The sequence below is a fragment of the Zosterops lateralis genome, assembly GCF_965231275.1.
Source record: "Zosterops lateralis genome assembly, chromosome: 35".
Lineage (NCBI taxonomy): Eukaryota > Metazoa > Chordata > Aves > Passeriformes > Zosteropidae > Zosterops > Zosterops lateralis.
In genome coordinates this window covers 2,044,978-2,070,746 of record NC_139795.1, presented here as the reverse complement: position 1 = coordinate 2,070,746, position 25,769 = coordinate 2,044,978, and the positions used below count along the sequence as shown (strand labels likewise).

General features: G+C 58.0%; 1 protein-coding gene across 1 annotated transcript; it reads right to left on the bottom strand.

The window, feature by feature from the left end:
- Positions 1-139: 139 nt before the first annotated feature.
- Positions 140-25,523, bottom strand: SKIC2 (SKI2 subunit of superkiller complex). Its single transcript, XM_083881745.1, is given in 31 exon segments — positions 140-421; positions 913-1,053; positions 2,294-2,512; positions 3,432-3,542; positions 3,959-4,181; positions 4,981-5,107; positions 5,808-5,952; positions 6,646-6,747; positions 7,726-7,878; positions 9,284-9,556; positions 10,311-10,429; positions 12,307-12,418; positions 12,955-12,962; positions 12,965-13,015; positions 13,018-13,063; positions 13,699-13,911; positions 14,623-14,722; positions 15,332-15,478; positions 15,854-15,960; positions 16,742-16,826; positions 17,697-17,843; positions 18,840-18,985; positions 19,452-19,552; positions 20,116-20,405; positions 20,819-20,872; positions 21,743-21,823; positions 22,440-22,564; positions 23,360-23,477; positions 24,583-24,692; positions 25,129-25,337; positions 25,455-25,523. Coding segments are annotated over 31 exon segments (4,083 nt in total). The 5' UTR covers positions 25,474-25,523; the 3' UTR covers positions 140-220.
- Positions 25,524-25,769: the final 246 nt, after the last annotated feature.

Below are 25,769 nucleotides of genomic sequence, written 5' to 3'. Positions count from 1 at the left end.
CGAGTTTGGGGGGCTCAGATTTAACCAAGTGTAGTTTGGCGTAGATTGGACTGAACCAAGTGTGGTCTGGGGGGATTGGACTGAACCAAATGAAGTTTGTGGGGGTCAGAAAAAACCACACACACCCCCAGGACTGTCCCACACCCCCGGGGTGACACCGAGACCCCTCCCCAGGTGTCCCTGGGTATCCCCAGGTGTCCCAGGTGTCCCCAGGGCCCCTTTATTGCGTGTACAGGCTGGCAGCAAAGACGATGTCCCGTTTGATGATGGCCCCGGCCGTCTCCATCTTGCTGGCCAGGGCGGGGTCCCCCACGACCCTCGCAGCCCCCCGGAGCTCCCGCAGCAGCTCCTCCAGGCGCTGGATGGCCCTGACCACCGAGCCCTCCTGCACCGGGGACAGCCGGGCGATGTCCGCGAACGGCTGGGGACACACAGGGGACACACAGGGGACATTGGGGTCATTGGGGTCACAGAGGGGTCATTGGGGTCACCGGGGTCAGGGGGCAATGACCACCCAGCCCTCCTGCACCGGGGACAGCCGGGCGATGTCTGTGAACAGCTGGGGGGACATTTGGGGACACTGAGAACATGGGGGATGTTTGGGACATTGGGGACATTGGGGGGATTGGGGTCAGGGGGGACATTGGGGACATTGAGATCATTTAGGATATTGGGGACATTGAGGTCATTGGGGACATTGGGGTCAGGGGAGACGTGGGGCTCTGGGGGGTCCCAGGGCTGTCCCCAGGGGGGTCTCAGGAGTGTCCCAGGGTATTTTGGGGTCCCAGGGCTGTCCCCAGGGCATTTTGGGGATCCCAGGGGTATTTTTGGGGTCCCAGGGCTGTCCCAGGGGGATTTCTGGGGGTCCCAGGGCTCTCCCCAGGGTATTTTTGGGGGTCTCGGGGGTCTCACCATGCCCCTGGCCCACTCGTAGACCACCTGGACCAGGCTGAACCCAAACTGGGCCACGAACTCCTCCGGGCCAGGCCCGAGGCCGTGCTGCTGCTCCAGGAGCCCCACACGGGCAGCCACGGCCCTGAACTGCTCCAGGGCCTGTTTGGGGGGCTTTTAGGGACCCCCAAATCCATCCCCAAACCCCAAAAACCCATCCCTGAGCCCCACAGAGACCCCAGACCCACCCCAGACCCCACAGAGATCCCAAATCCATCACAGAGACCCCAAATCCCCCCCAGAGCTGCTGCTCCAGGAGCCCCACACGGGCAGCCACGGCCCTGAACTGCTCCAGGGCCTGGGGGGGACCCCCAAATCCATCCCTGAACCCCACAGAGACCCCAGACCCATCCCAGACCCCACAGAGACACCACGAGGGACCCCCAGACCCCCAAATCCATCCCCAAACCCCATTAAAGCGCCGCTACCTTGGAAATCTCCACTCCGAGGGTCACTTGTAGTGCTCCAGGCACCCCAAATCCTCCCCAAATCCCCCCAAACACCCCAAATCTCTCCTAAATCCTCTCTAGACACCCCAATATCCCCCAATAACCCCCCAACATCCCTCCAATACTCCCCAAATCCCCTCTAGACACCCCAAATCTCCCCAATACCCCCAAATACCCCAAATACACCCCCAATAACCCTCCAGGCACCCCCAAATCCCCTCTAGACACCTCAATATCCCCCCCAGACATCCCAATATCCCCCAATGTCCCTCTAATACCCCTTCAGACACCCCAATTCCCCCCAAATTCCCCTCAGACACCCCAATATCCCCTAATACCCCTCTAATAATCCTCCCAGAGACCCCAATATGCCCCCAGACACCCCAATATCCCCCAATACATCCCCAATACACCCCAATACCCCCCCAGACACCCCCATATCCCCCCCAAACACCTCAATATCCCCAAATAACCCCCCAATACCCCTCCAATACCCTCCAGACACCCCAATACACCCCAATACACCCCCAATATCACCTCAATTCACCCCCAAATCCCCTCTAGACACCCCAATACCCCCCAATATCCTTCCAACACCCCTCCAGACACTCCCAAATCCCCCCTGGACACCCCAATACCCCCCAAATCCCCTCCAGACACCCCAATATACCCCGAATACCCCCCCAAATCCCCCCTAGATATCTCAATATCCCCCAATAGAATTCCAATACCCCCCAGACACCCCCAAATCTCCCCCAGACATCCCAATATCCCCTAATATCCCCCCCAGACCCCCCAAATCCCCTCTAGACACCCCAATATTCCCCCAAATCCCCCCAATACCCCTCCAGACACCCCAATACCCCCCCAAAAACCCCTCCCCATGGCCGTACCTGTGCCAGGGCGGGGGTGAGGCCGTCGGGGGGCCCCTCGCCGCGGCCGGGGGTGACGAGGCAGGACAGGAGGGCCACGCTCTCCTCGGGCCGCAGCGGGGCCAGCACGTTCCCCAGCAGGAGCTCGGTCAGCACCAGCTGCTCCGCGCTCAGCAGCGCCGCCACGCGGCCGCCCAGCGCCACTGCACCGCCCGAGATATAGCCGAGCTCTGACAGGACCTGGGGGACAATGGGGACATTGGGGACAGTGAGGGGACACTGGGGACATTGGGGACAGTGAGGGGACACTGGAGAGTGACAGGGGACAGGACAGGGACCCCCAGCGCCACTGCACCGCCGGAGATGTACCCGAGCTCTGACAGGACCTGGGGGACAGTGAGGGGACATTGGGGACAGTGAGGGGACATTGGGGACATTGGGGACAGGACACAGCCCCCCCAGGGTCACCGCACCGCCCGAGATGTACCCGAGCTCTGACAGGACCTGGGGGACAATGGGGACATTGGGGACATTGGGGACACTGGGGACATTGGGGGGTTTTGGGGGGTCACAGGGGGGTGACAGGGGTCACAGGGGACATGGGGACAGGACACAGGACCCCCCAGGGTCACTGCACTGCCAGAGATGTAACCCAGCTCTGAGAGCACCTGGGTGACATTGGGGACAGTGAGGGAACATTGGGGGTCACAGGGGGGTTTTGGGGGGTCCCAGGGTGTATTTGGGGGGTCCTGAGGGCTGTTTTGGGGGTCCCAAGGTGTAGTTTGGGGGTCCCAGACCCACCTGCAGGCACTGGTGGTGCTCTGGCAGCAGCAGCAGCAGTGACATTGGGGTCCCAGGGGGGTTTGGGGGATCCCAGGGGGGTTTTGGGGGTCCCAGGGTGTATTTTGGGGGTCCCAGGGGCTGTTTTGGGGGTCCCAGGCCCACCTGGAGGCGCTGGTGGTGCTCTGGCAGCAGCAGCAGAAGGAACAGGGAGGATTTGGGGGATGTGGTGGAGCCCAGGGGGGGTTTTGGGGCCCCAGGGTTTTTTGGGGGGTTTTGTGGGGGTCCCAGGGGGTATTTTGGGGGTCCCAGGGGGTTTGGGGGGTTTTGGGGGGGTCCCAGGGGGTATTTTGGGGGTCCCAGGGGGTCCCAGGCCCACCTGGAGGCGCTGGTGGTACTCTGGCAGCAGCAGCAGGCTCTGGTCCGACAGTTGGAACTGCAGCTCCTCCAGCTGCTCCAGCAGCTCCTGCCGGGCCGCGAACTGGGAGTACTGGGGGGGGACGGGGGGTCAGGGGGGCTAAAAACCCCCCAAAGATCACCCCAGAGACCCCCAGAGACCCCCCAAAATCACCCTGAGACACCCAGAGACCCCCCAGAGACCCCCTGAGAACCCCCAGAGACCCCCAAAATCACCCTGAGACCCCCCAGAGACCCCCCAAAACCCCTGAGACATCCCAAAGACCCACTGAGACCCCCAGAGACCCCCAAAGTCCTCCTGAGACACCCAAATCCCCCTCAAATCCCCCCCAAAACTCCCCAAAATCCCCAAATCCCCCCAAACTTTCCCCAAATCTCCTCAATGATCCCAAATTCCCCCCAAAATCTCCTCAAATCCCCCCAAAACCCCCCAAATCTCCCCCAATCCTCCCAAATCCCCCCCAAACCCCCCTAACCCCCCGGACTGACCAGCTGGGGGAACCGGGGGCTGTGCACGCAGCGGAAGCCCCTCAGGGCCCCCCCCAGCTCCTTCATCTCGGCCGCCGCCGCCAGGATTTGGGGGTCCCGGCCCGGGGGGACCCCCAGAGCCTCGAGCAGGGGCAGCCCCGGCCCCTCGCGACCCCCGGCGGCCCCGGCGAGGCGGGAGAGCTCCTGGAGGGCGGCGGGGACCGCCCCGCCCCGCCCGGGGGACCTGGGGGGACATGGGGGGTCAGGGGGACCCCAAAATCCCATAATGGGACCCCCAAAATCCACAAGGACACCCAAAAAAATGCATGGCGGGACCCCAAAAACCCTCAGGAAAATAACAAAATCCACAGGGAGACCCCAAAACCCTCAGGAAAAATTTAAAAAAAAAAAAAAAAATTAAAAAATGGGACCCCAAAAATCCACAGGGAGATCAAAAAACACACAGGGAGACCCCAAAATCCACAATGAAATACCAAAGACCACAGAGGGACCCCAAAACTCACAACAGGATCCCAATTTTCCTGCCTCAGGACCCCAAATTCTTCCCCAGGACCCCCAAATTCCCCCAGGACCCCCCAAATCCCCCCCAAGACCCCAATTATCCCCTCTAAGACCCCAATCACCCCCCAAGGATCCCCCAAATTCCCCAAATCCCCCCCCAAATACTCCCCAAATCCCCCCAGGACCCCTCAATTCCCCCCCAGGACCCCCCAAATCTCCCCCAATTCCCCCACGACCCCTAGATCCCCCCAAACCCCCTCCAGGACCCCCCAAATCTCCCCCAAATCCCCCCCAATTCCCCCCAGGACCCCCTAGTCCCCTCCAGGACCCCAATTTCCCCCCTAGGACCCCCTAAATTCCCCAAATACCCTCCCAAATACCCCCCAAATCCCACCCAGGACCCCCCAAAATCCCCCCAAATTCCCCCCAACTCTCCCAACACCCCCAGGACTCCCCAAACTCCCCCCAGGACCCCCCAAACCCCCCCAAATTCCCCCCAGGACCCCCCAATCCCCCCGTACCGGGCCCGGGGTCCCCGGGGGGGTCTCAGCTCCTCCAGGAGGATTTCGGGGTTCACCTTGAGGGTCTTGGCCGTGACCCCCACGATGTCCTGGGGCTTCAGCTGCTCCAGGGAGTGCCCGGGGGGCCCTGGGGGGACCCCAAAACCTTCAGGGACTCCCCAAAAGTGACCAAAAAATACAGAGGACCCCCCAAATCCCTCTCAGGGACCCCAAACAGGACCCAGGGACCCCCAAAAGTGACCCAAAAATTCCGGGACCCCCCCAAATCCCTCTTAAGGACCCCAAATCTTTCAGAAGCCCCCACAAAATATACCCAAAAATTCCGGGACCCCCCCAAATCCCTCCCAGGGACCCCAAATCTTTCAGAAACCCCCACAAAATATACCCAAAAATTCAGGGACCCTCCCAAAATCCCTCTTAAGGACCCCAAATCTCTCAGAACCCCCCCAAAAACTGACCCAAGATTATGAGGACCCCCCAAATCCCCCCCAGGACCCCCAAATCCCCCTCAAATCCTCCCCAAATGCCCCTCAAACCCCTCCAAGACCCCCCAAATCTTCCCAAATGCCCCTCAAACCCCTCCAGGACCCCCCAAATCCTCCCAAATCCCCCCAAATTCCCCCCAAATCCCTCCCAGGACCCCCTAAATCCCTCCCAGGACCCCCAAACCCCCCCCAAATCCTCCCAAATCCCCCCCAGGACCCCCAAACCCCCCTTTTACCCCCCCAAAACCCATCCTGGGGGTCTCTCCCCCCCCCAAACCCCTCAGGAGGGTCCCAAAATTTGGGGAAGGGTCCCAAAATGTAAATTTTAGGGGGATTTCAGACCCTCGGGCAGGAAGAGGCGGGTGAGCAGCAGGTCCTCGGGGTAGGGCACGTCCTGGGGGGGCTCCTGGGGGGCTGCCCCGCCCTCGGGGGGCTTCTCACTCAGCACCAGCGTGGTGAAGGTGCGGCCCGAGCCCACCTGGGTCACCTGGAGGGGATTTGGGGAGGTTTGAGGGGGTGTTTGGGGGAGATTTGGGGGGATTTGAGGGGGTTTGGGGGGAGATTTGGGGGTTCAAGGGGAATTTGGGAGCAATTGGGGGGGGGTTGGGGTGTTTTGGGAGGGTTTGAGGGGCTTTGGGGGTATTTTTTGGGTGATTTGGGAGTTTTGGAGGGGATTAGGGGGGATTAGGGGGGATTAGGGGGGATTGGGGGGATTTGGGGTGATTTTGAGTAGATTTGGGGGGGTGTTTTGGGGTGTTTGGGGGGATTTGAGGGGTTTTGGGGAAATTGGGGGAATTTTGGAGGGGATTTGGGGGGTTTTGTTGGGGAATTTGGGGGTGTTTTGGAGAGTTTGAGGAGGTTTGGGGGTTTTTGGAGGTGTTTTGGGGGAATTTGGGGGGGGATTGGGGGTATTTTAGGGATATTTTGGGGCAGTTTAGGGGGGTACCTGCAGCAGCAGCCCCAGGGCGTTGCGGTGTCTGTCTCAGGGGTATTTTGGGGATATTTTGGGGTGTTTTAGGGATATTTTTGGGTGTTTTAGGATGTTTTAGGGCTGGTTTTAGGGTATTTAGGGGGGTACCTGCAGCAGCAGCCCCAGGGCGTTGCGGTGTCTGTTTCAGGGGATATTTTGGGGATATTTTGGGGTGTTTTAGGGGTATTTTGGGGCAGTTTTGGGGGGTACCTGCAGCAGCAGCCCCAGGGCGTTGCGGTGTCTCTCGGTGCTCACCACCACCACCCTGCCCGGGGCCAGCACCCGCTGAGCCCCCGCCTGCCCCAGGCACCTCTGCGGACCCCAGACCCGTCAGGGGGGCACCCAGGACCCCCAAAAGGGTCACCAGGACCCCCCTGAACCTCCCAGACCCGTCAAGGGGGGCTGGGACCCCCAGGGACCCCCCTGAACCTCCCAGACCCGTCAAGGGGGGCTGGGACCCCCAAAAGGGTCACCAGGACCCCTCTGAACTCCCCAAAGGGTCACCAGGACCCCCCTGAACCCCCCAAAGGTCACCAGGACCCCCTTGAACCTCCCAGACCCATTAGGGGGGCACTGGGACCCCCAGGGACCCCCAAAAGGGTCACCAGGACCCCCCTGAACCCCCCAAAGGTTCACCAGGACCCCCAAAAGGGTCACCAGGACCCCCCTGAACCTCCCAGACTCATCAGGGGGACACTGGAGACCCCCAGGGACCCCCAAAAGGTCACCAGGACCCCCCTGTTACTCCCTGAACCCCCAAATGAGCCCCCCAGTGCCCCCAACACCCCCCAAACCCCCGTAATGAGCCCCCAAACGTGTCCCCAGGACCCCCCAAACCCCCAAATTAATCCCCACAATGTCCCCAGGACCCCTCAAATGTCCCCAAAAACCCCCCAAATGCCCCCAAGACCCCCCCAAATCCCCAAATGAGCCCCCACAGTGTCCCCAAGACCCCCTAAATGAGCCCCCAAAGTGCCCCCCGGACCCCTCAAACCCCCAAATGAGCCCCCACAGTGTCCCCAGGACCCCTCAAACATGTCCCCCAATGTCCCAAAGACCCCCCAAACACCCCCCAGGACCCCTCAAATGTCCCTAGGACCCCCCAAATGAGCCCCCAAATGTCCCCAGGATCGCCCAAATGAGCCCAAGACCCCCCAAATGTCCCCAGGACCCCCCAAATGACCCCCCAAAGTGCCCCCCGGACCCCCCAAACCCCCAAATGAGCCCCCACAGTGTCCCCAACACCCCCCAGGACCCCCCAAACGCCCCCCAGGACGCCCCCAGCCCCACCTGCAGCACGGCGCGGGCGCGGCGCAGCCCCAGCACGGTCTGGTGGTACTGGGGCAGGTCCTCCATGTCCCCCCCGGGGTCCCCCGCTGTCCCCTGGGGGTCCCCGAGGGCCGAGAGCGCCTCCCGCAGGGCGGCCACGCGCCGGGCCTGGGCCTGGGGACACCGGGGGGGGAATGGGGGACCAGTGTCCTTACTGGGACCATTCCAGTGCTCCCAGTGCCTGTACTGGGATCGTTCCAGAGCTCCCAGTGTCCTTACTGGGATTGTCCCAGTGCCCGTACTGGGATCGTCCCAGTGCTCCCAGTGCCTGTACTGGGATCGTCCCAGTGCTCCCAGTGTCTGTGCTGGGGTGTCCCAGTGATCCCAGTGTCTGTACTGGGATCGTCCCAGTGCTCCCAGTGTCTGTGCTGGGGTGTCCCAGTGATCCCAGTGTCTGTACTGGGATCGTCCCAGTGCTCCCAGTGTCTGTGCTGGGGTGTCCCAGTGATCCCAGTGTCTGTACTGGGATCGTCCCAGTGCTCCCAGTGTCTGTACTGGGGTGTCCCAGTGCTCCCAGTGTCTGTACTGGGGTGTCCCAGTGTTCCCAGTGCCTGTACTGGGATCGTCCCAGTGTCCGTACTGGGGTGTCCCAGTGTTCCCAGTGCCTGTACTGGGATCGTCCCAGTGCTCCCAGTGTCCTTACTGGGGTGTCCCAGTGTCCCCAGTGTGTCCCCAGTGTCCCCAGTAACCCCAGTGTCCCCAGGGGTGTCCCCCGTGTCCCCAGTGTCCCCTCACCGCAGAGTCCCGGCGCAGCGGGAACTCGGCGAAGCTGCGCCTCATCAGGTCGTGGGGCCGCAGTGTCCCCAGTGTCCCCAGTGTCCCCAGGGTGTCCCCAGTGTCCCCAGTGTCCCCAGTGTCCCCAGACTGTCCCCAGTGTCCCCAATGTCCCCAGTGTCCCCAGGGGTGTCCCCCGTGTCCCCAGGGTGTCCCCAGTGTCCCCAGTGTCCCCAGTGTCCCCAGTAACCCCAGTGTCCCCAGGGGTGTCCCCCGTGTCCCCAGGGTGTCCCCAGTGTCCCCAGTGTCCCCAATGTCCCCAGTGTCCCCAGTGTCCCCCCCTCACCGCGGAGTCCCGGCGCAGGGGGAACTCGGCGAAGCTGCGTCTCATCAGGTCGTGTGGCCGCAGTGTCCCCAGTGTCCCCAGTGTCCCAGTGTCCCCAGTGTCCCCAGGGTGTCCCCAGGCTGTCCCCAGGGGTGTCCCCTCACCGCAGAGTCCCGGCGCAGGGGGAACTCAGCAAAGCTGCGCCTCATCAGGTCGTGTGTCCCCAGTGTCCCCCGTGTCCCCAGGGTGTCCCCAGACTGTCCCCAGTGTCCCCAGTGTCCCCAGTGTCCCCAGGAGTGTCCCCAATGTCCCCAGTGTCCCCAGTGTCCCCAGTGTCCCCAGTGTCCCCAGTGTCCCAGTGTCCCCAGTGTCCCCAGGAGTGTCCCCAGTGTCCCCAGTGTCCCAGTGTCCCCAGTGTCCCCAGGAGTGTCCCCAATGTCCCCAGTGTCCCCAGTGTCCCCAGTGTCCCCAGTGTCCCAGTGTCCCCAATGTCCCCAGTGTCCCCAGTGTCCCCAGTGTCCCCAGTGTGTCCCCAGTGTCCCCAGTGTCCCCAGTGTCCCAGTGTCCCCAGTGTCCCCAGGAGTGTCCCCAATGTCCCCAGTGTCCCCCCCTCACCGCGGAGTCCCGGCGCAGGGGGAACTCGGCGAAGCTGCGTCTCATCAGGTCGTGGGGCCGCAGGTTCGGGGCCCGCAGCAGCAGGAGGATCATGGGGTAGGTCAGGCGGAACCGCGACTGCAGCGGGGACGGACGGCCCTGAAATAAAATGATTTAAATGTATTTTTATTATTATTTATTTATTTACATATTTTATATTTATTTATTTGTATATTTTATTTATTTATATTTTTATTTGTTTATATTTTATTTGTTTATATTTTATTTATTTATATTTTTATTTGTATTTTCATTTGTTTATATCTTATTTATTTATATTTTTATTTGTTTCTATTTTTATTTGTTTATATTTTTATTTATAAATTATGTTTTTTTCTGATTAATGTTCGCGTGGTTTTATATGTAAAATATATACTTTATATTGATATAGAAATAAAATTTATATTTATATAAATGTATATTATATAGGGTACATATTTATATAAATATAGAACTTATAGAAAATATATATTGTATAGAATATATATTTACATAAACATAAAACTTACATAAAATATATATTATATAGAATATATATTTATATAAATATAAAACTTATATAATATATATTACATATAATACATATTCATATAAACATATAATTTTTATAAAACATATATTATATTTATATAAACATAAGATTTATATTTATACTAAACCACAAATTATATATAAAAATATATTTTCATGTAAAATGAAATACATTTATATATAAATATTTTTTACATCCCAACAACACAATTCAGTGTTTGTTTGGAGGCCATTTTTCCCATTCTAACAATGTATTTATGTGTTTGTTTGGAGGCCATTTTTCACACCCCAACAATGTATTTCCGTGTTTATTCATCCTCACCAGCATCATGCGGTGCAGGTCTGACAGCTCGGGGACGCAGCCCTTGCACAGGATGATGACGGTGCCGGTTTTGTCCAGCCCTCGGCGCCCGGCGCGCCCCGACATCTGCGTGTACTCGCCTGGGGAAAAGTTATTTCATTTAATGTGTTTAATAGAGAGGGGTTTATTGTATTTCATGTTCTTTGCCTCTCATGTTTCCCGGTTTTTTCCCCTCATGTTTCCCACCATTTTCCCCTCAGATTTCCTGCCCTTTTCCCTTCACATTTCCCACCCATTTCCCCTCACATTTCTCACCATTTTTCCTCTCACGTTTCTCTCAGTTTTCTTCTCCTGTTTGTCGCCTTTTTCCCCTCATGTTTCCCTCCATTTTACCCTCACATTCCCCACCATTTTCATCTCACATTTCCCTCCCTTTCCCCCTCACATTTATCACCTTTTCCCCCTCACATTTCCCTCCCTTTTCCCCTCACATTTATCACAATTTTCTCATGCTTCTCATCTTTTTTCTCTCAGATTTCCCATTATTTTCCCCTCACATTTCCCTCCCTTTTCCCCTCACATTTTCCACTATTTTTCTTCCCATGTTCCCCACTATTTTCCCCTCACATTTCCCTCCCTTTTCCCCTCACATTTATCACCTTTTCCCCCTCACATTTCCCATCCTTTTTCCCTTCACATTTCTCACCATTTTCTCCTCACATTTCCCTCCCTTTTCCCCTCACATTTCTCACAATTTTCTCATGCTTCTCATCTTTTTTCTCTCAGATTTCCCATTATTTTCCCCTCACGTTTCCCACCATTTTTCCCCTCACGTTTCCCGCCCTTTTTCCCTCACGTTTTCCCACCCTTTTCCCCCTCACATTTCCCACCCTTTTTTCCTTCACATTTCCCTCCCTTTTCCCCTCACATTTCTCACAATTTTCTCCTCATGCTTCTCACCTTTTCTCCCTCAGATTTCCCATTATTTTTCCCTCAGATTTCCCATTCTTTTCCCCTCACGTTTCCCGCCCTTTTTCCCCTCACATTTCCCACCCTTTTTTCCTTCACATTTCCCTCCCTTTTCCCCTCACATTTCTCACAATTTTCTCTTCATGCTTCTCACCTTTTCTCCCTCAGATTTCCCATTATTTTTCCCTCAGATTTCCCATTCTTTTCCCCTCACGTTTTCCCTCCATTTTACCCTCACATTCCCCACCATTTTCATCTCACATTTCCCTCTCTTTTCCCCTCACATTCCTCACCATTTTCTCCTCACATTTCCCACCCTTTTTCCCCTCACATTTCTCACAATTTTCTCTTCATGCTTCTCACCTTTTCTCCCTCAGGTTTCCCATTATTTTCCCCTCACATTTCCCTCCCTTTTCCCCTCATGTTTTCCCGCCATTTTCCCTCACATTTTCCCGCCATTTTTCCCCTCACGTTTTCCCGCCTTTTTTCCCCTCACGTTTCCCACCCTTTTCCCCTCACATTTCCCTCCATTTTACCCTCACATTTCTCACTATTTTCCCCCTCCCTTTCCCCCTCACATTTCCACCCTTTTTCCCTTCACATTTCTCACCATTTTCTCCTCACATTTCCCACCCTTTTCCCCTCACATTTCCCTCCCTTTTCTCCTCACATTTCCCACCCTTTTTCCCTTCACATTTCTCATCATTTTCTCCTCATGCTTCTCACCTTTTTTCCCTCAGATTTCCCATTATTTTCCCCTCACGTTTTCCCGCCATTTTCCCCTCACGTTTTCTGCTCTTCTCCTCTCACATTTCCCTCCCTTTTCCCCTCACATTTCCCACCTTTTTCCCCTCACATTTCCCTCCCTTTTCCCCCTCATGTTTTCCCGCCATTTTTCCCCTCATTTTCCCGCCTTTTTTTCCCCTCCCATTTCCCCCCTTTTCCCCTCCCATTTCCCACCTTCTCCCCTCACATTTCCCACCTTCTCCCCTCACATTTCCCCCCTTTTCCCCTCCCATTTCCCCCTATTTTCTATTTCCCCCCGCACCGGGCAGGAGGTCGCGGAAGCCGTTCCCGTCGTGTTTGCGGATGGAGTCGAAGACGACGGTCCGGGCCGGCATGTTCACCCCCATGGCAAAGGTCTCGGTGGCAAACAGCACCTGGGGCACGGCAGCACAGGGGTTGGGGGAAATTTGGGGAAGATTTTGGACAGATTTTGGGGCAGGTTTGGGACGTTTTTGTGATAGGTTTGGGGCAGGCTTTGGAACAGGTTTTAGGGCAGATTTGGGGCAGGTTTAGGGCAGGTGTGGGGCAGGTTTTGGGGCAGGTTTTTGGGGCAAATTGAAGCAGATTTTTGGGTAGATTTGGAGCAGGTTTTTGGGGCAGGTGTGGGACAAGTCTGGGCATGTTGGTGGCAGGTTTTGACACAGGTTTTTGGGACACGTTTGGGACATTTTGTAATAGGTTTGGGGCAGGTTTTGGAACAGGTTTTAGGGCAGGTTTGGAGCAGATTTTGGGGTAAATTTGGGCAGATTTGGAGCAGATTTGGGGCAGATTTAGGGAACATTCAGGGCAGATTTAGGGTAGATTTGGGGCAAATTTAGGGGATGTCTGGGGCAGATTTAGGGCAGATTTTGGCACAGATTTAGGGCACATTTAGGACAGATTTAGGGCACATTTGGGGCAGGTGACACACCTTGACCAGCCTTGGCTGAAGAGCATCTCCACCACCTCCTTGAGCAGGGGCAGGACCCCCCGTGGTGGACCCCGATCCCCCTCTGGAGCAGCTCCGAGAGCTGCAGCACCTGGGGAGGGGACGGGGGGTCTGAGCCCACAGCAAACAGGACCCATAGATTGGGGACAGGGGGGTCTGAGCCCCCTGGGGCTGCCCCACATCGAATGGGACCCCCCAAATTGGGGACAGGGGGGTCTGAGTGCCCTGGGGCTGCCCCACAGCAAATGGGACCCCCCAAATTGGGGACAGGGGGGTCTGAGTGCCCTGGGGCTGCCCCACATCCCACAGGACCCCCCAAATTGGGGACAGGGGGGTCTGAGTCCACAGCAAACGGGACCCCCCCCAAATTGGGGACAGGGGGGTCTGAGCCCCACATCGAATGGGACCCCCAAATTGGGGACAGGGGGGTCTGAGCCCCACATCGAATGGGACCCCCAAATTGGGGACAGGGGGGTCTGAGCCCCACATCGAATGGGACCCCCAAATTGGGGACAGGGGGGTCTGAGCCTGGGGGGCTGCCCCACATCCCACAGGACCCCCCAAATTGGGGACAGGAGTCAGCCCAAGGTGAAAATCCCCAAATCACCCATGGCACAAACCCCTCTAACTCCCAACCACTCCCATGTCCCAAAACCCCTCCAAAGCCCCCCAAACCCCCTCTAAAGCCCCCCAAATCCCCCCAAACCCCCTCCAGACCCCCCGTACCTGGGGCAGGCGTCGGTCGGAGCCTCGCAGCCGGGCCAGGCAGCGGCTGAGGAAGGCCCGCACCTGGCCCCTCTCGGGGGTCCCCAGCAGGTCCAGCGAGCCCAGCGCCGCCGCCTGCTCCTCGCAGCGACCCCGCGAGAAGGTGAAGGTGACGGCCGGGAGCAGCTCCCGCTCCCGCAGGGTCTGCAGGAGGGACAGCCACACCCCCCGCTCCTGGGGGGACTGGGGTTAGAGGGACCCCCAGACCCCCCGCTCCTGGGGGGGACTGGGGTTAGAGGGACCCCCAGAGCAGCCCCCAGACCCCCCTGTACCTGCCCGGGGTTGTGGGACCCCCACACCCCCTGCTCCTGGGGGGGATTGGGGTTAGAGGGACCCCCACACCCCCCGCTCCTGGGGGGCATTGGGGTTAGAGGGACCCCCACACCCCCCGCTCCTGGGGGGACTGGGGTTAGAGGGACCCCCACACCCCCCGCTCCTGGGGGGGATTGGGGTTAGAGGGACCCCCAGACCCCCCGCTCCTGGGGTGAGGATTGGGGTTAATGGGACCCCCAGAGCAGCCCCCAAATCCCCCTGTACCTGCCCGGGGTTGTGGGACCCCCAGACCCCCCGCTCCTGGGGGGGATTGGGGTTAGAGGGACCCCCAGAGCAGCCCCCAGACCCCCTGTACCTGCCCGGGGTTGTGAGACCTCCAAATCCTCCTCAAATTCCCCCCAAACCCCCCAAATCCTCCCCAAATCCCCCTCAACCCCCCCCAAATCCCCCCCAATCCCCCCCAAATCCTCCCCAAATCCCCCCTAAATCCCCCCAAATCCCCTCAAATCCTCCCCCAAACCCCCCAAAATTCCCCCCAAACCCCCCCAAATTCCCCCAAATCCTCCCCAAATCCCCCCCAAACCCCCCCAAACCCCCCCTAGTCCCCCGTACCTGCCCGGGGTTGTGTCCCCCCACGTTGGGCTGCCGCGCCCCGAAGCTCTGGGCGTGTTTGCTGCTCTGCTCCTTCTTGGCCTCCACGGCGGCGTAATATCTGTGGGGCAGGTTTGGGGGGTTTGGGGGGACATTTGGGGGTTTTGGGGCAGGTTTCGGGGTAAATTTGGGGCAGGTTTTTGGGCAGATTTTTGGGGTAAATTTGGGCAGGTTTTGGGTAGATTTGGGGCAGGTTTTAGGGAGATTTTTGGGACAGGTGTGGGGTGGGTTTGTGACAGGTTTGGGGCAGATTTTTGGGTAGATTTGGGGCAGGTTTTGGGGCAGGTTTTGGGGTAAATTTGGGCAGATTTTTGGGTAGATTTGGGCAGTTTTTTTAGATAAATTTGGGCAGATTTTTGGGTAGAATTGGAATAGGTTTTGGGGCAGTTTTGGGACAGGTTTTTGGGCAGGTTTTGGGGCATATTTAGACAGATTTTTGGGGTATATTCAGGCAGGTTTTTTTGGGTATATTTGGACAGATTTTTGGGTGAAATCCATGCAGATTTTGGGCCAAATCCAGGCAGATTTTTGGGTGTATTTGGGCAGAATTTTGGGGCATATTCAGGTAGATTTTTGGGTATATTTAGACAGATTTTTGAGCCAAATCCAGGCAGATTTTTGGATATATTCAGGCAGATTTTTGGGTGAAATCCGGGCAGTTTTGGCTCACCCCTGGGTGCTGAAGGCGCCCCCCGGGCCCAGCAGCTGGAACAGCTGGTGCCGCGTCCTGGGGCTGTTCCCCGTGAACAGAAAATGCTCCAGAGGCACCGGGCGCCGCGGGGTGCTCAGGACGCGCACACAGCGGCGTTTGGTGCGGCTGGAATGGGGGAAAACAACAAAAAATGGGTAAAAATGGGGAAAAAATGGATTAAAATGCTCAGGACACGCACACAGCGGCGTTTGGTGCGGCTGGAATGGGGGAAAAATGGGGAAAAATGGGGAAAAATGAGAAAAAAAAGGATAAAAATGGGGAAAAAAATAGGGTGGGAGGAGCCACAGGGAACCAGGGACCCTCCAAACCCCCCCAAATCCCCCCAGATCCCTCCAAATCCCCCCAGGGACCCCCCAAATCCCCCCCAACCCCCACCAAATGGCCCCAAATCCCCACAAGACCCCCCAAAGCTCCTCAAGGACCCCCCCAAACTCCCCCCAAACCCCCCCAGGACCCCCCAGACCCCTCCCCGTTCCGTACCCGACCCACTGGGCGAACTCGAGGGCGTTGGGGACGGTGGCACTGAGCAGGACCAGCTTGACGTGCTCCGGGAGCAGGATCAGCACCTCCTCCCACACCACCCCCCTCTGGGGGCAACAAAAATCACCCAAAAAACCCAAAAAAACCCCAAAATCACCCCCAAATCCCCCCAGGGGAGCAGGATCAGCACCTCCTCCCACACCACCCCCCTCTGGGGGGCACAAGGGGGTCAGGGGGGTCCCCAAAACCCCCAGGATCCCTTCCAGAGACCCCCTAAAGACCCCTGAGACCCCCAGGCACCCCCTAAACCCCCCAGAGACCCCCAGGGACCCCCTAAACCCCTCAGAGACCCCCTAAACCCCTCAGAGACCCTCAGGGACCCCCAAAGCCCCCCAGGGACCCTCCTAGAGACCCCTAAACCCCCCCCAGAGACCCCTGAGGACCCCCAAAATCCCCCCTGGGACCCCCAAAGACCCCCAGGGACCCCCCAAACCCCCCAGGGACCCTCGCAAGGATCCTCAAAACCCCCCAGAGAGACCCCACCCCCCCCCAGTGACCCCCTGGGACCCCCAAATCCTCCAGGGACCCTCCCAGAGACTCCTAAACCCCCCCCCGAGACCCCTGAGGACCCCCAAATCCCCCAGGGACCCTCCCAGAGACTCCTAAACCCCCCCCGAGACCCCTGAGGACCCCCAAAACCCCCCAGGATCCCTCCCAGAGCCCCCTAAGCCCCCCAGATCCCTCCAAAAACCCCTCAGATCCCCCCAAAAACCCCCCAGAGACCCCCAAACCCCCCCAAATCCCACAGGGACCCCCCTAGAGACCCCCAAATCCCCCTAGAGACCCCCAGAGACCCCCAAAGCCCCCCAGGACCCCCCAAATCCCCACCTCATCGTCGTTGACATAATGAACCTCGTCGAAGATGACCCACTCCAGGTCCCTGATGACGTCAGAGCCGTTGTACAGCATCGACCTGGGGCGGGGAGACGGGGGGTCGGGGGGGGCCCAAAAATCACCAGGGGTGGGGGAAATTTGGGGAAAATTTGGGGAAAAAATTGGGTAAAATTCGGGCAGATTTGGGGCAGATTTTGGGGGAAATTTGGGTAAATTTGGGGCAGGTTTTGGGGGAAATTTGGGTGAAATTGGAGCAGATTTGAGGAAAATTTGGAGCAGGTTTTGGAGAAAATCTGGGTAAAATTTGGGCTGGTTTTGGGACAAATTTGGGTAAAATTAGGGCAGGTTTTGGGAAAAAAATTGGGGAAAAATTGGGTAAAATCGGGGCAGGTTTTGGGGTAAATTTGGGTAAAATTGGAGCAGATTTGGGGCAGATTTTGGGGAAAATTTGGATAAAATTGGGGCAGGGTTTGGGGGAAATTTGGGTAAAAATTGGGGCAGGTTTGGGGCAGGTTTTTGGGACACCTTTGGGTTTTTTGGGGAGAAGCCTCCCCCAATCCCCCAGACCCCCCAAAACCCCTCCAGGATCCCCCAAATCCTCCTAAGGACCCCTCAAAATCCCCCAGAATTCACCTAAATTCCCCCAATTTCCCCCAAATCTCCCCCAAAACCCCCTCAGGACCTCCCCCAAACCCCTCCAGGACCCCCCAAATCCCCCCAAACCCCTCCAGGACCCCCCAAATCCCCCCAAACCCCTCCAGGACCCCTCTGAGCTCCCCAAATCCCCCCAAAATCCACCTAAACCCCCCCAAAATTCCCCTAAAATCCACCCAAATTCCCCCAAAACCCTCCCAGGACCCCCCAAATCTCCCCCAAAACTCCTCCAGGACCCCCCCAGGACCCCCCAAATCCCTCCAGGACCCCCCAGGACCCCCCAAACCCCCCAGACCTGAGGATCTCGGTGGTCATGACGAGGCAGGCGGCCTCGGGGCGCAGCTGCACGTCCCCCGTGAGCAGCCCCACGTCCCCAAAGGTCTCCCGAAAATCCCTGAACTTCTGATTGGACAGAGCCTTGATGGGGGACGTGTAAATGGACCTGGGGAGGGGGAGAGACCCCGAAAAATGGGATCAGGACCCCCAAAAACCCCCTGAGACCCCAAAAAAATGGGATCAGGACCTCGAAAAATCCCCAGGGACCCCAAAAAATGGGATCAGGACCCCCAAAAACCCCCTGAGACCCCAAAAATGGACTCACTCAGGATCCCAAAAAAAACCCCCAGAGACCCCCTGGAAGGGATTTGGGGGTCCCAGGGAAGTTTTTGGGACCCCCAGAGGTGGTTTAGGGACCCCCAGGGTTGTTTTTGGGACCCCCCGGGCAGTTTTGGGCCCCCCAAGATGGTTTCGAGCCCCCCAAGTCACTTTTTGAGCCTCCCAAGGCAATTTTGTCCCCCCAGGGTGATTTTTGTCCCCCCCAAGGCACTTTTTGGGCCCCTCAAGTCGGTTTTTGAACCCCCAGGATGGTTTTTAGGACCCTCAGGGTGATTTTTGGGGCCCCCTGAGGAGGTTTTGGTCCCTCAGGAGTGATTTTAAGACCCTCCAAGGCACTTTTTGGGCCCCCCGAGTGGTTTTTTGGACCCTCAAAGCGGATTTTAGGACCCCCAGGGTGATTTTTGACCCCCCAGGACTGTTTTTTGGGGCCCCCAGGATGGTTTCAAGCCCCCCAAGTCACTTTTTGACCCCCCCAGGATGATTTTTGCCCCTCCAGGATGAATTTTGACCCCCCAGGATGATTTTTAACCCCCCCAGGGTGATTTTTGTCCCCCCCAGGGTGATTTTTGACCCCCCCAGGGTGATTTTTGTCCCCCCCAGGGTGATTTTTGACCCTCCCAAGTCACTTTTTGCCCCCCCAGGATGGTTTTTTCCCCCCCAGAATGATTTTTGTCTTCCCCAGGGTGATTTTTGACCCTCCCAAGTCACTTTTTGCGCCCCCAGGATGATTTTTAACCCCCCCAGGATGGTTTTTTTCCCCCCCAGGGTGATTTTTCCCCCCCTAGGGTGGTTTTCCCCCCCCAGGGCAGTGTTTGGCCCTGACCGTGTCATGTGTCTGCGGGCCAGGCCGATGGCGTACTCGGCCACCGCCGTTTTCCCGGCCGAGGTGTGGGCGGCCACCAGGACAGAGTGACCCCGCTCCAGACACAGCGCTGCCCGCTGCTGGAACGGGTCTGGCTGGAATGACCACTGTGGGGGACAGACAGAGGGGTCAGGGTATCCTAAAATCCCAAAAATCCCCGAAAAAATCCATCCAGAGTGACCCCGGAGTGACCCCAGAGTGACCTAAATCCTCCCTTGATCCCCCAAATCCCCCCAAACCCCCAAAATCCCCCCCAAAATCCCCTCAAATCCTCCCCAAAAGCCCCCCAGTTCCCCCTAAATCCCCCCAAATCCCCCCCAAACCCCTCCAGGACCCCCTCAAATCCCCCCAAATCCCCTTCAAACCCCCTCAAATCCCCCCAGGACCCCCCAATCCCCAGACCTTGTGTGCAGGGTTTGGCAGCAGCTCCTCAAACCCCTCCAGGACCCCCCAAATCCCCCCCAGGACCCCCAAAATCCCCCCAAATCCCCCCAGGACGCCCCAAATCCCCCCAAAATCCTCCCAAACCCCCCCAAACCCCTCCAGGACCCCCCAAACCCCCCCAATCCAGACCTTGTGCGCTGGGTTCGGCAGCAGCTCCTCAAACCCCTCCAGGGGGGTCCCGGTGTCGACCAGCTCAGCCCAAACCTCCTCAGGGGGGTCCTGGGGGGGCCCTGGGGGAGCCCCCGACTCCTGCCCCTGAAATTGGGGGGGTTTTGGGATAATTTGGGGGGAATTTTGGGGGTTTGGGGGATTTGAGGGGATTTTTTTGGGAATTTCGGGGGATTTTGGGGGAATTTTGGGGGTTTGGGGAGAATTTGGGGAGATTTGGGGGGGGATTTGAGGGTCCCAGGGGAGGATTTGGGGAAAAATTGGGAAAATTTTGAGGGTTTGGGGGATTTGGGGGAGATTTTAGGGGATTTTTTGGGGAGGTTTTGGGGGGATTTTGGTTGATTTTGAGAGGATTATGGGGGGATTTTGGGGGATTTGGGGGATTTTTTGGGGAATTTGGGGGGATTTGGGGTGATTTTGGGGGATTTTAGTGGAATTTTCACCAGATTTGGGGAGAATTTTAACAAATTTTGCGAAACTTGGAAGGAATTTCAACCAAATTCGTAGAAATTTGAGAAAATTTTCACCAAATTTTCAGAGATTTGGGCACTTTTAACCAAATTTTCACATTTTTAACAAAATTTTGGGACAAATTTTAACCCTTTCGTGTCCATTTTCCTCCCACCTTGTCCAGCAGCTCCTCCAGACTGTCCCAACGCCTTGGGGGGGTCCCTGGAGCCCCCTCCCCATTTTTTGGGGTCCCGGGGGGTCTTTCCCCGGTTTTGGGGGTCCCTGGAGACCCCTCCCCATTTCGGGGGGTCCCTGGAGCCCCCTCCCCATTTTTTGGGGTCTCTGGGGGTCCCTCCCCGTTTTTGGGGGTCCCGGGGGGGTCCCAGGGGGGCCCCTCCCCCCCCAGCTCGAGGCTCTCGAGGGTCTCCAGGAGGGAGGAGAGAGAGAGGGGCCCCCCCGGGGGGGCTGGGGGAGGGAAAAAGAGGCAAAAAGTTAAAAAAATTCAAGGAAAATCGGCCCAAAATTGAATTAAATGACATTAAATTTACATAAAATCCCATTAAATGTCATTAAGTCCCGTTAAATCTATCAAAAATCCCATTAAATCCCATTAAAGCCACCCAAAATCCCCCCAAATCCCCCCCAAAATTCCCCCCAAAATCTCCCAAATTCCCCCCAAATCCCCCCAAAATCCCCAAAAATCCCCCAAAATGCCCCAAAATGCCCCAAATCCCCCCAAATCCTCCCAAATCTCCCCCAAAATCCCCCCCAAATCCCCAAAATTCCCAAAATCCCTCCAAAATCCCCCCAATCCCCCCAAAATCCCCCAAAATCTCCCCAAAACTCCCCAAATTTTGGGTCCCCCTCCCCTTTTTTACCTCGTGGTTTGAACTCCACCCCTCGTTTCATCCCTGGGGGGGTCGTCAGCAAATCTGGGGGGGAAAAAATGGGTCTGGGGGCTCCAAAAATGGGTCTGGGGGCTCTAAAAATGGGTCTGGGGGCTCAAAAAATGGGTCTGGGGGTCCTAAAATGGGTCTGGGGGTCCCAAAAATGGGGTTGTGGGCTTCAAAATGGGGCTGGGGGCTTCAAAATGGGGCTGGGGGGGTCCAAAAATGGGTCTGGGGGCTTCAAAAATGGGTCTGGGGGGTCCCAAAAATGGGGTTGGGGGGGATAAAAATGGGTCTGGGGGGGCCAAATATGGGGCTGAGGGGCCCAAAATGGGGCTGGGGGCTTCAAAATGGGGCTGGGGGCTCCAAAAATGGGTCTGGGGGTCCCTGGGATGGGGGGACACCCCAAAAATGGGGTGGGGGTCCCTCAAAAATGAGTCTGGGGGACCCAAAATTGGGTCAGGGGGCACCAAAAATGGGTTTGAGGGTATCAAAAATGGGGCTGGGGGGCCCAAAATGGGTCTGGGGGCTCCAGAAATGGGGTTGGGGGGGGCCAAAAATGGGGTTGGGGACCCCAAAAATGGTCTGGAGGTCCCAAAAATGGGTCTGGGGGGGCAAAAATGGGTCTGGGGGTCCCTGGGATGGGGGAACACCCCAAAAATGGGGTGGGGGGTCCCCAATAATGGGTCTGGGGTCCCCAGGACAGGGGTCACCCCAGATTTTGGGGAGGGGTCCCAATAATGGGTCTGGGGTCCCCAGGACAGGGGTCACCCCAGATTTTGGGGAGGGGTCCCAATAATGGGTCTGGGGTCCCCAGGACAGGGGTCACCCCAGATTTTGGGGAGGGGTCCCAATAATGGGTCTGGGGTCCCCGGGACGGGGGTCACCCCAGATTTTGGGGAGGGGTCTCCGTACCCGACTCGAAGTCGACGTTCTCCTCCTCCCCCCCCGGGCCAGGGGTCCCGACCTGCTCCAGGGTGGGCTCGTCCCACCCCCCTGCGGGAAATTGGGGGTCTGGGGTCTCTGGGGGGGATTTGGGGGGATTTGGGGGAATTTTGGGGGGTCTCAGAGGGGTCTGGGGGGGATTTTGGGGGGATTTGGGGGTCTCAGGGAATTTGGGGAGGGGTCTTGTACCTGGCCAGAAGGCTGGGGGTCCCCTGGGGGTTTTGGGGAATTTGGGGAGGGGTCCAGGGAGTCTTTGGGGGATTTTGGGGGTCCCGGGGGATCTCAGGGTAATTTGGGGAGGGGTCTAAGGATAATTTGAGGAGGGGTCTCAGGGTAATTTGGGGAGAGGTCTCGGGGAATTTGGGGAGGGGTCTCAGGGGGGTTTGGGGTAATTTGGGGAGGGGTCTCGGGTAATTTGGGGAGGGGTCCCGGGTAATTTGGGGAGGGGTCTCTGGGGGTCCCGGGTAATTTGGGGAGGGGTCCATACCTGGGCAGAAGGGGGCGGAGCTGAGCGGGGGTTTGGGGGGGTCTCAGGGTAATTTGGGGAGGGGTCCCGGTAATTTGGGGAGGGGGCGTACCTGGGCAGAAGGGGGGGGAGCTGAGCGGGGGTTTGGGGGGTCTGGGGTAATTTGGGGAGGGGTCCCGGTAATTTGGGGAGGGGGCGTACCTGGGCAGAAGGGGGCGGAGCTCAGCCCCCCCCTCAGGCTCTCCCCGGGGGTCCCGGGGGGGCGGCGCAGCGAGGACGAGTTGGAGGGGGAGAGGCCCACCGAGGGGAGGAGCTCCTGCAGACCCCTCCCCAAATTAACCTGGGAACCCTCCCCAAATAACCCTGAGACCCACCGAGGGGAGCAGCTCCTGCAGACCCCTCCTCAAATTAACCCGAGACCCCTCCCCAAATAACCCTGAGACCCACCGAGGGGAGCAGCTCCTGCAGACCCCTCCTCAAATTAACCCGAGACCCCTCCCCAAATAACCCTGAGGCCCACCGAGGGGAGCAGCTCCTGCAGACCCCTCCCCAAATTACACCGAGACCCCTCCCCAAATAACCCTGAGACCCCCCTCAGACCCACCGAGGGGAGCAGTTCCTGCAGACCCCTCCTCAAATTAACCTGACAGCCCTGGGACCCCTCCCCAAATAACCCTGAGACCCCCCTGAGACCCACCGAGGGGAGCAGTTCCTGCAGACCCCTCCTCAAATTAACCCTGAACCCCCTGAGACCCCCCTGAGACCCCCTGAGACCCACCGAGGGGAGCAGCTCCTGCAGACCCCTCCCCAAATTACACTGACAGCCCTGGGACCCCCCTGAGACCCCCCTGAGACCCCCTGAGACCCATCGAGGGGAGGAGCTCCTGAGAGGAGACCCCTCCCCAAATTAGCCTGGGACCCCTCCCCAAATAACCCTGAGACCCCTCCCCAAACAACTGAGACCCCCCTGAGACCCCTCCCCAAATAACCCCAAATGCCCCCAAATGCCCCAAAGACCCCTCCCCAAATCCCCCCCAGGACCCCCCAAATCCTCCCCAAATCCCCCCAAATCCCCCCCAGGACCCCCCAACCCCCCCCAGGACCCCCAGCCCCCTCCCCACCTCAGCAAAGCCCACCAGGGCCCCGCTCCGGGGGTCTCTCAGGGCCCGCAGCCCCCCCCCCACCGGGGTGGGCTCCAGGGCAAACAGGGCTCGGGGGTCTGGGGTCCTCAGCCACTGCCTGGGGAGGGGTCAAAGGTCACTGTCAGGGGTCAAAGGTCACCCAGGGGTCACAGGACAGACAAGGTGAGACCCCTCCCCAATTTTAGGACCCCACCCCAATTTTTAGGACCCCCTCCCCAATTTTTGAGCCCCTCCTCATTTTTGGGACCCCCCTCCCCTTTTTAGGACCCCTCCCCCATTTTTTGGGACCTACCCCCCAATTTTTGGGGACCCCTCCCCATTTTTGGGACCCCCCTCCCCATTTTTAGGACCCCCTCCCCATTTTTAGGACCCCCTCCCCAATTTTTGGGGACCCCTCCCCAATTTTGGGACCCCCCTCCCCTTTTTAGGACCCCTCCCTCATTTTTTGGGACCCTCCCCAATTTTTCAGGACCCCCCCTCATCTTTTAGGACCCCAACCCCAATTTTGGGACCTTCCCCCAATTTTAGGACCCCTCCCCAATTTTGGGACCTCCCTCCCATTTTTAGGACCCCCTCCCCATTTTTGAGCCCCTCCCCTCATTTTTGGGACCCCCCCCAGCCCCATTTTTATGACCCCCCCACTCAATTTTGCGACCCCCCTCCCATTTTTAGGACCCCTCCCCAATTTTGGGACCCCCCTCCCCATTCTTGGGACCCACCCCCCAATTTTTTGGGGACCCCTCCCCATTTTTAGGACCTCAACCCCAATTTTAGGACCCCTCCCCATTTTGGGACCCCCCCACTCATTTTTTGGGACCCTCCCCCCAATTTTTCAGGACCCCTCCCTCATTTTTTAGGACCCCTCCCCAATTTTGGGACCCCCTCCCCAATTTTTGGGGACCCCTCCCCATTTCTGGGACCCCTCACCCCCATTTTTATGACCCCCCACCCAATTTTGGGACCCTCTCCCCACTTTTACGACCCCTCCCCATTTTTGGGACCCCCCTCCCCATTCTTGGAGCCCCCAGCCCAATTTTTAGGACCCCCAACCCCATTTTAGGACCCCCCACCCTCATTTTTGAGCCCCCAACCCCATTTTTAGGACCCTCAACCCCACTTTAGGACCCCTCCCCCAATTTTTTTGGGCCCCCTCCCCATTTGCAGCCCCCATCCCATTTGCAGCCCCCTCCCCACAGTTTTACCTCCGAGCTCTGTCCATGCCGTGGATGGGGAGCCCCTCGGGGGTCCCCAAAAACCTCAACTCCGCCTGGGCCGGGAGGGGGGGGGCGAACGGGGGCGGCCCCCGGGGGAGCTGGGGGGGGAGGGGAGAGTGAGACCCCTCCCCAAAATAACCCGGGACCCCCAAAAATAACCCCGGGACCCCCAAAATAACCCCCAAAATTATCCCGGGACCCCCAAAATGGAGCTGGGGGGGGAGGGGAGAGTGAGACCCCTCCCCAAAATAACCCGGGACCCCCAAAATGGGGGAGGGGGGGGGGAAATGGGGGATTTGGGGGGTTTGAGGGGGGTTTTTGGGCAAATTTTGGGTTTTTTGAGAGTTTTTTTGGGGTGCTTCGGGTTTTTGGGGAGGAAATTTTTAATTTTTGGGAAATTTCGGATTTTATTTGTTTTTTAGGGGATTTTTAGGACTTTTGGAAGATTTTTGGGGGGAAATTTCGGGGGTTTTGAGGGGAATTTTGGGGATATTTTTGGACATTTTTTGACGACAACTTTTTTTTATTTTAGTGATTTTTAATGAAGAATTTTTGAGATTTTTTGGGGGGATTTTTTGTGTTAAATTTTTGATTTTTTGGCGTTTTGCGGGTGTCACTCACGGTCTGCCGCGGCTCCGGCCCCTCGGCCTCTCCCGGGGCTCCGCTCAGGAGCTCGAACCGGCCCGAACAGCCCAACTCCAACAGCGCCAGCGGCAACTCCCGCGGCCCGCGGGGCGGAACGGCTGCGGCGGCACCGGGACCGTCACCGGGGCCCCGAACCGGCACCGGGAGCCCCAAAACCGGCACCGGGAGCCCCGAAATCCCCTCCCGGAGCCCCCAAATCCCCGCCCAGGCCTCACCGAGCCGCTCCAGCTCCATCCCCGTTCCCGTCCCGCTCCCGCCGCCGTTACCGGAACCGCGCCCGGAAGTACCGGCGGCAAACCGGAAACGCTTCCCGGCCGCTTCGTGAGGCGATGACCAATCAGCGCGCAGCGCGCCTGCAGACAGCCAATCAGAAGGAGCCGGTGAGGCGCGGTGCGTGCTGGGAATGCGAGTCACTTTCCGCCTCTACCCGCCCCTTTTTAGCAGGAACCAATCAGAGCGCAGCACGGCCGCAGCCAGCCAATCAGGAGCCACCGCCGGTCGTCGCCGGGAAACCGAGTCCCTTCTCTCCC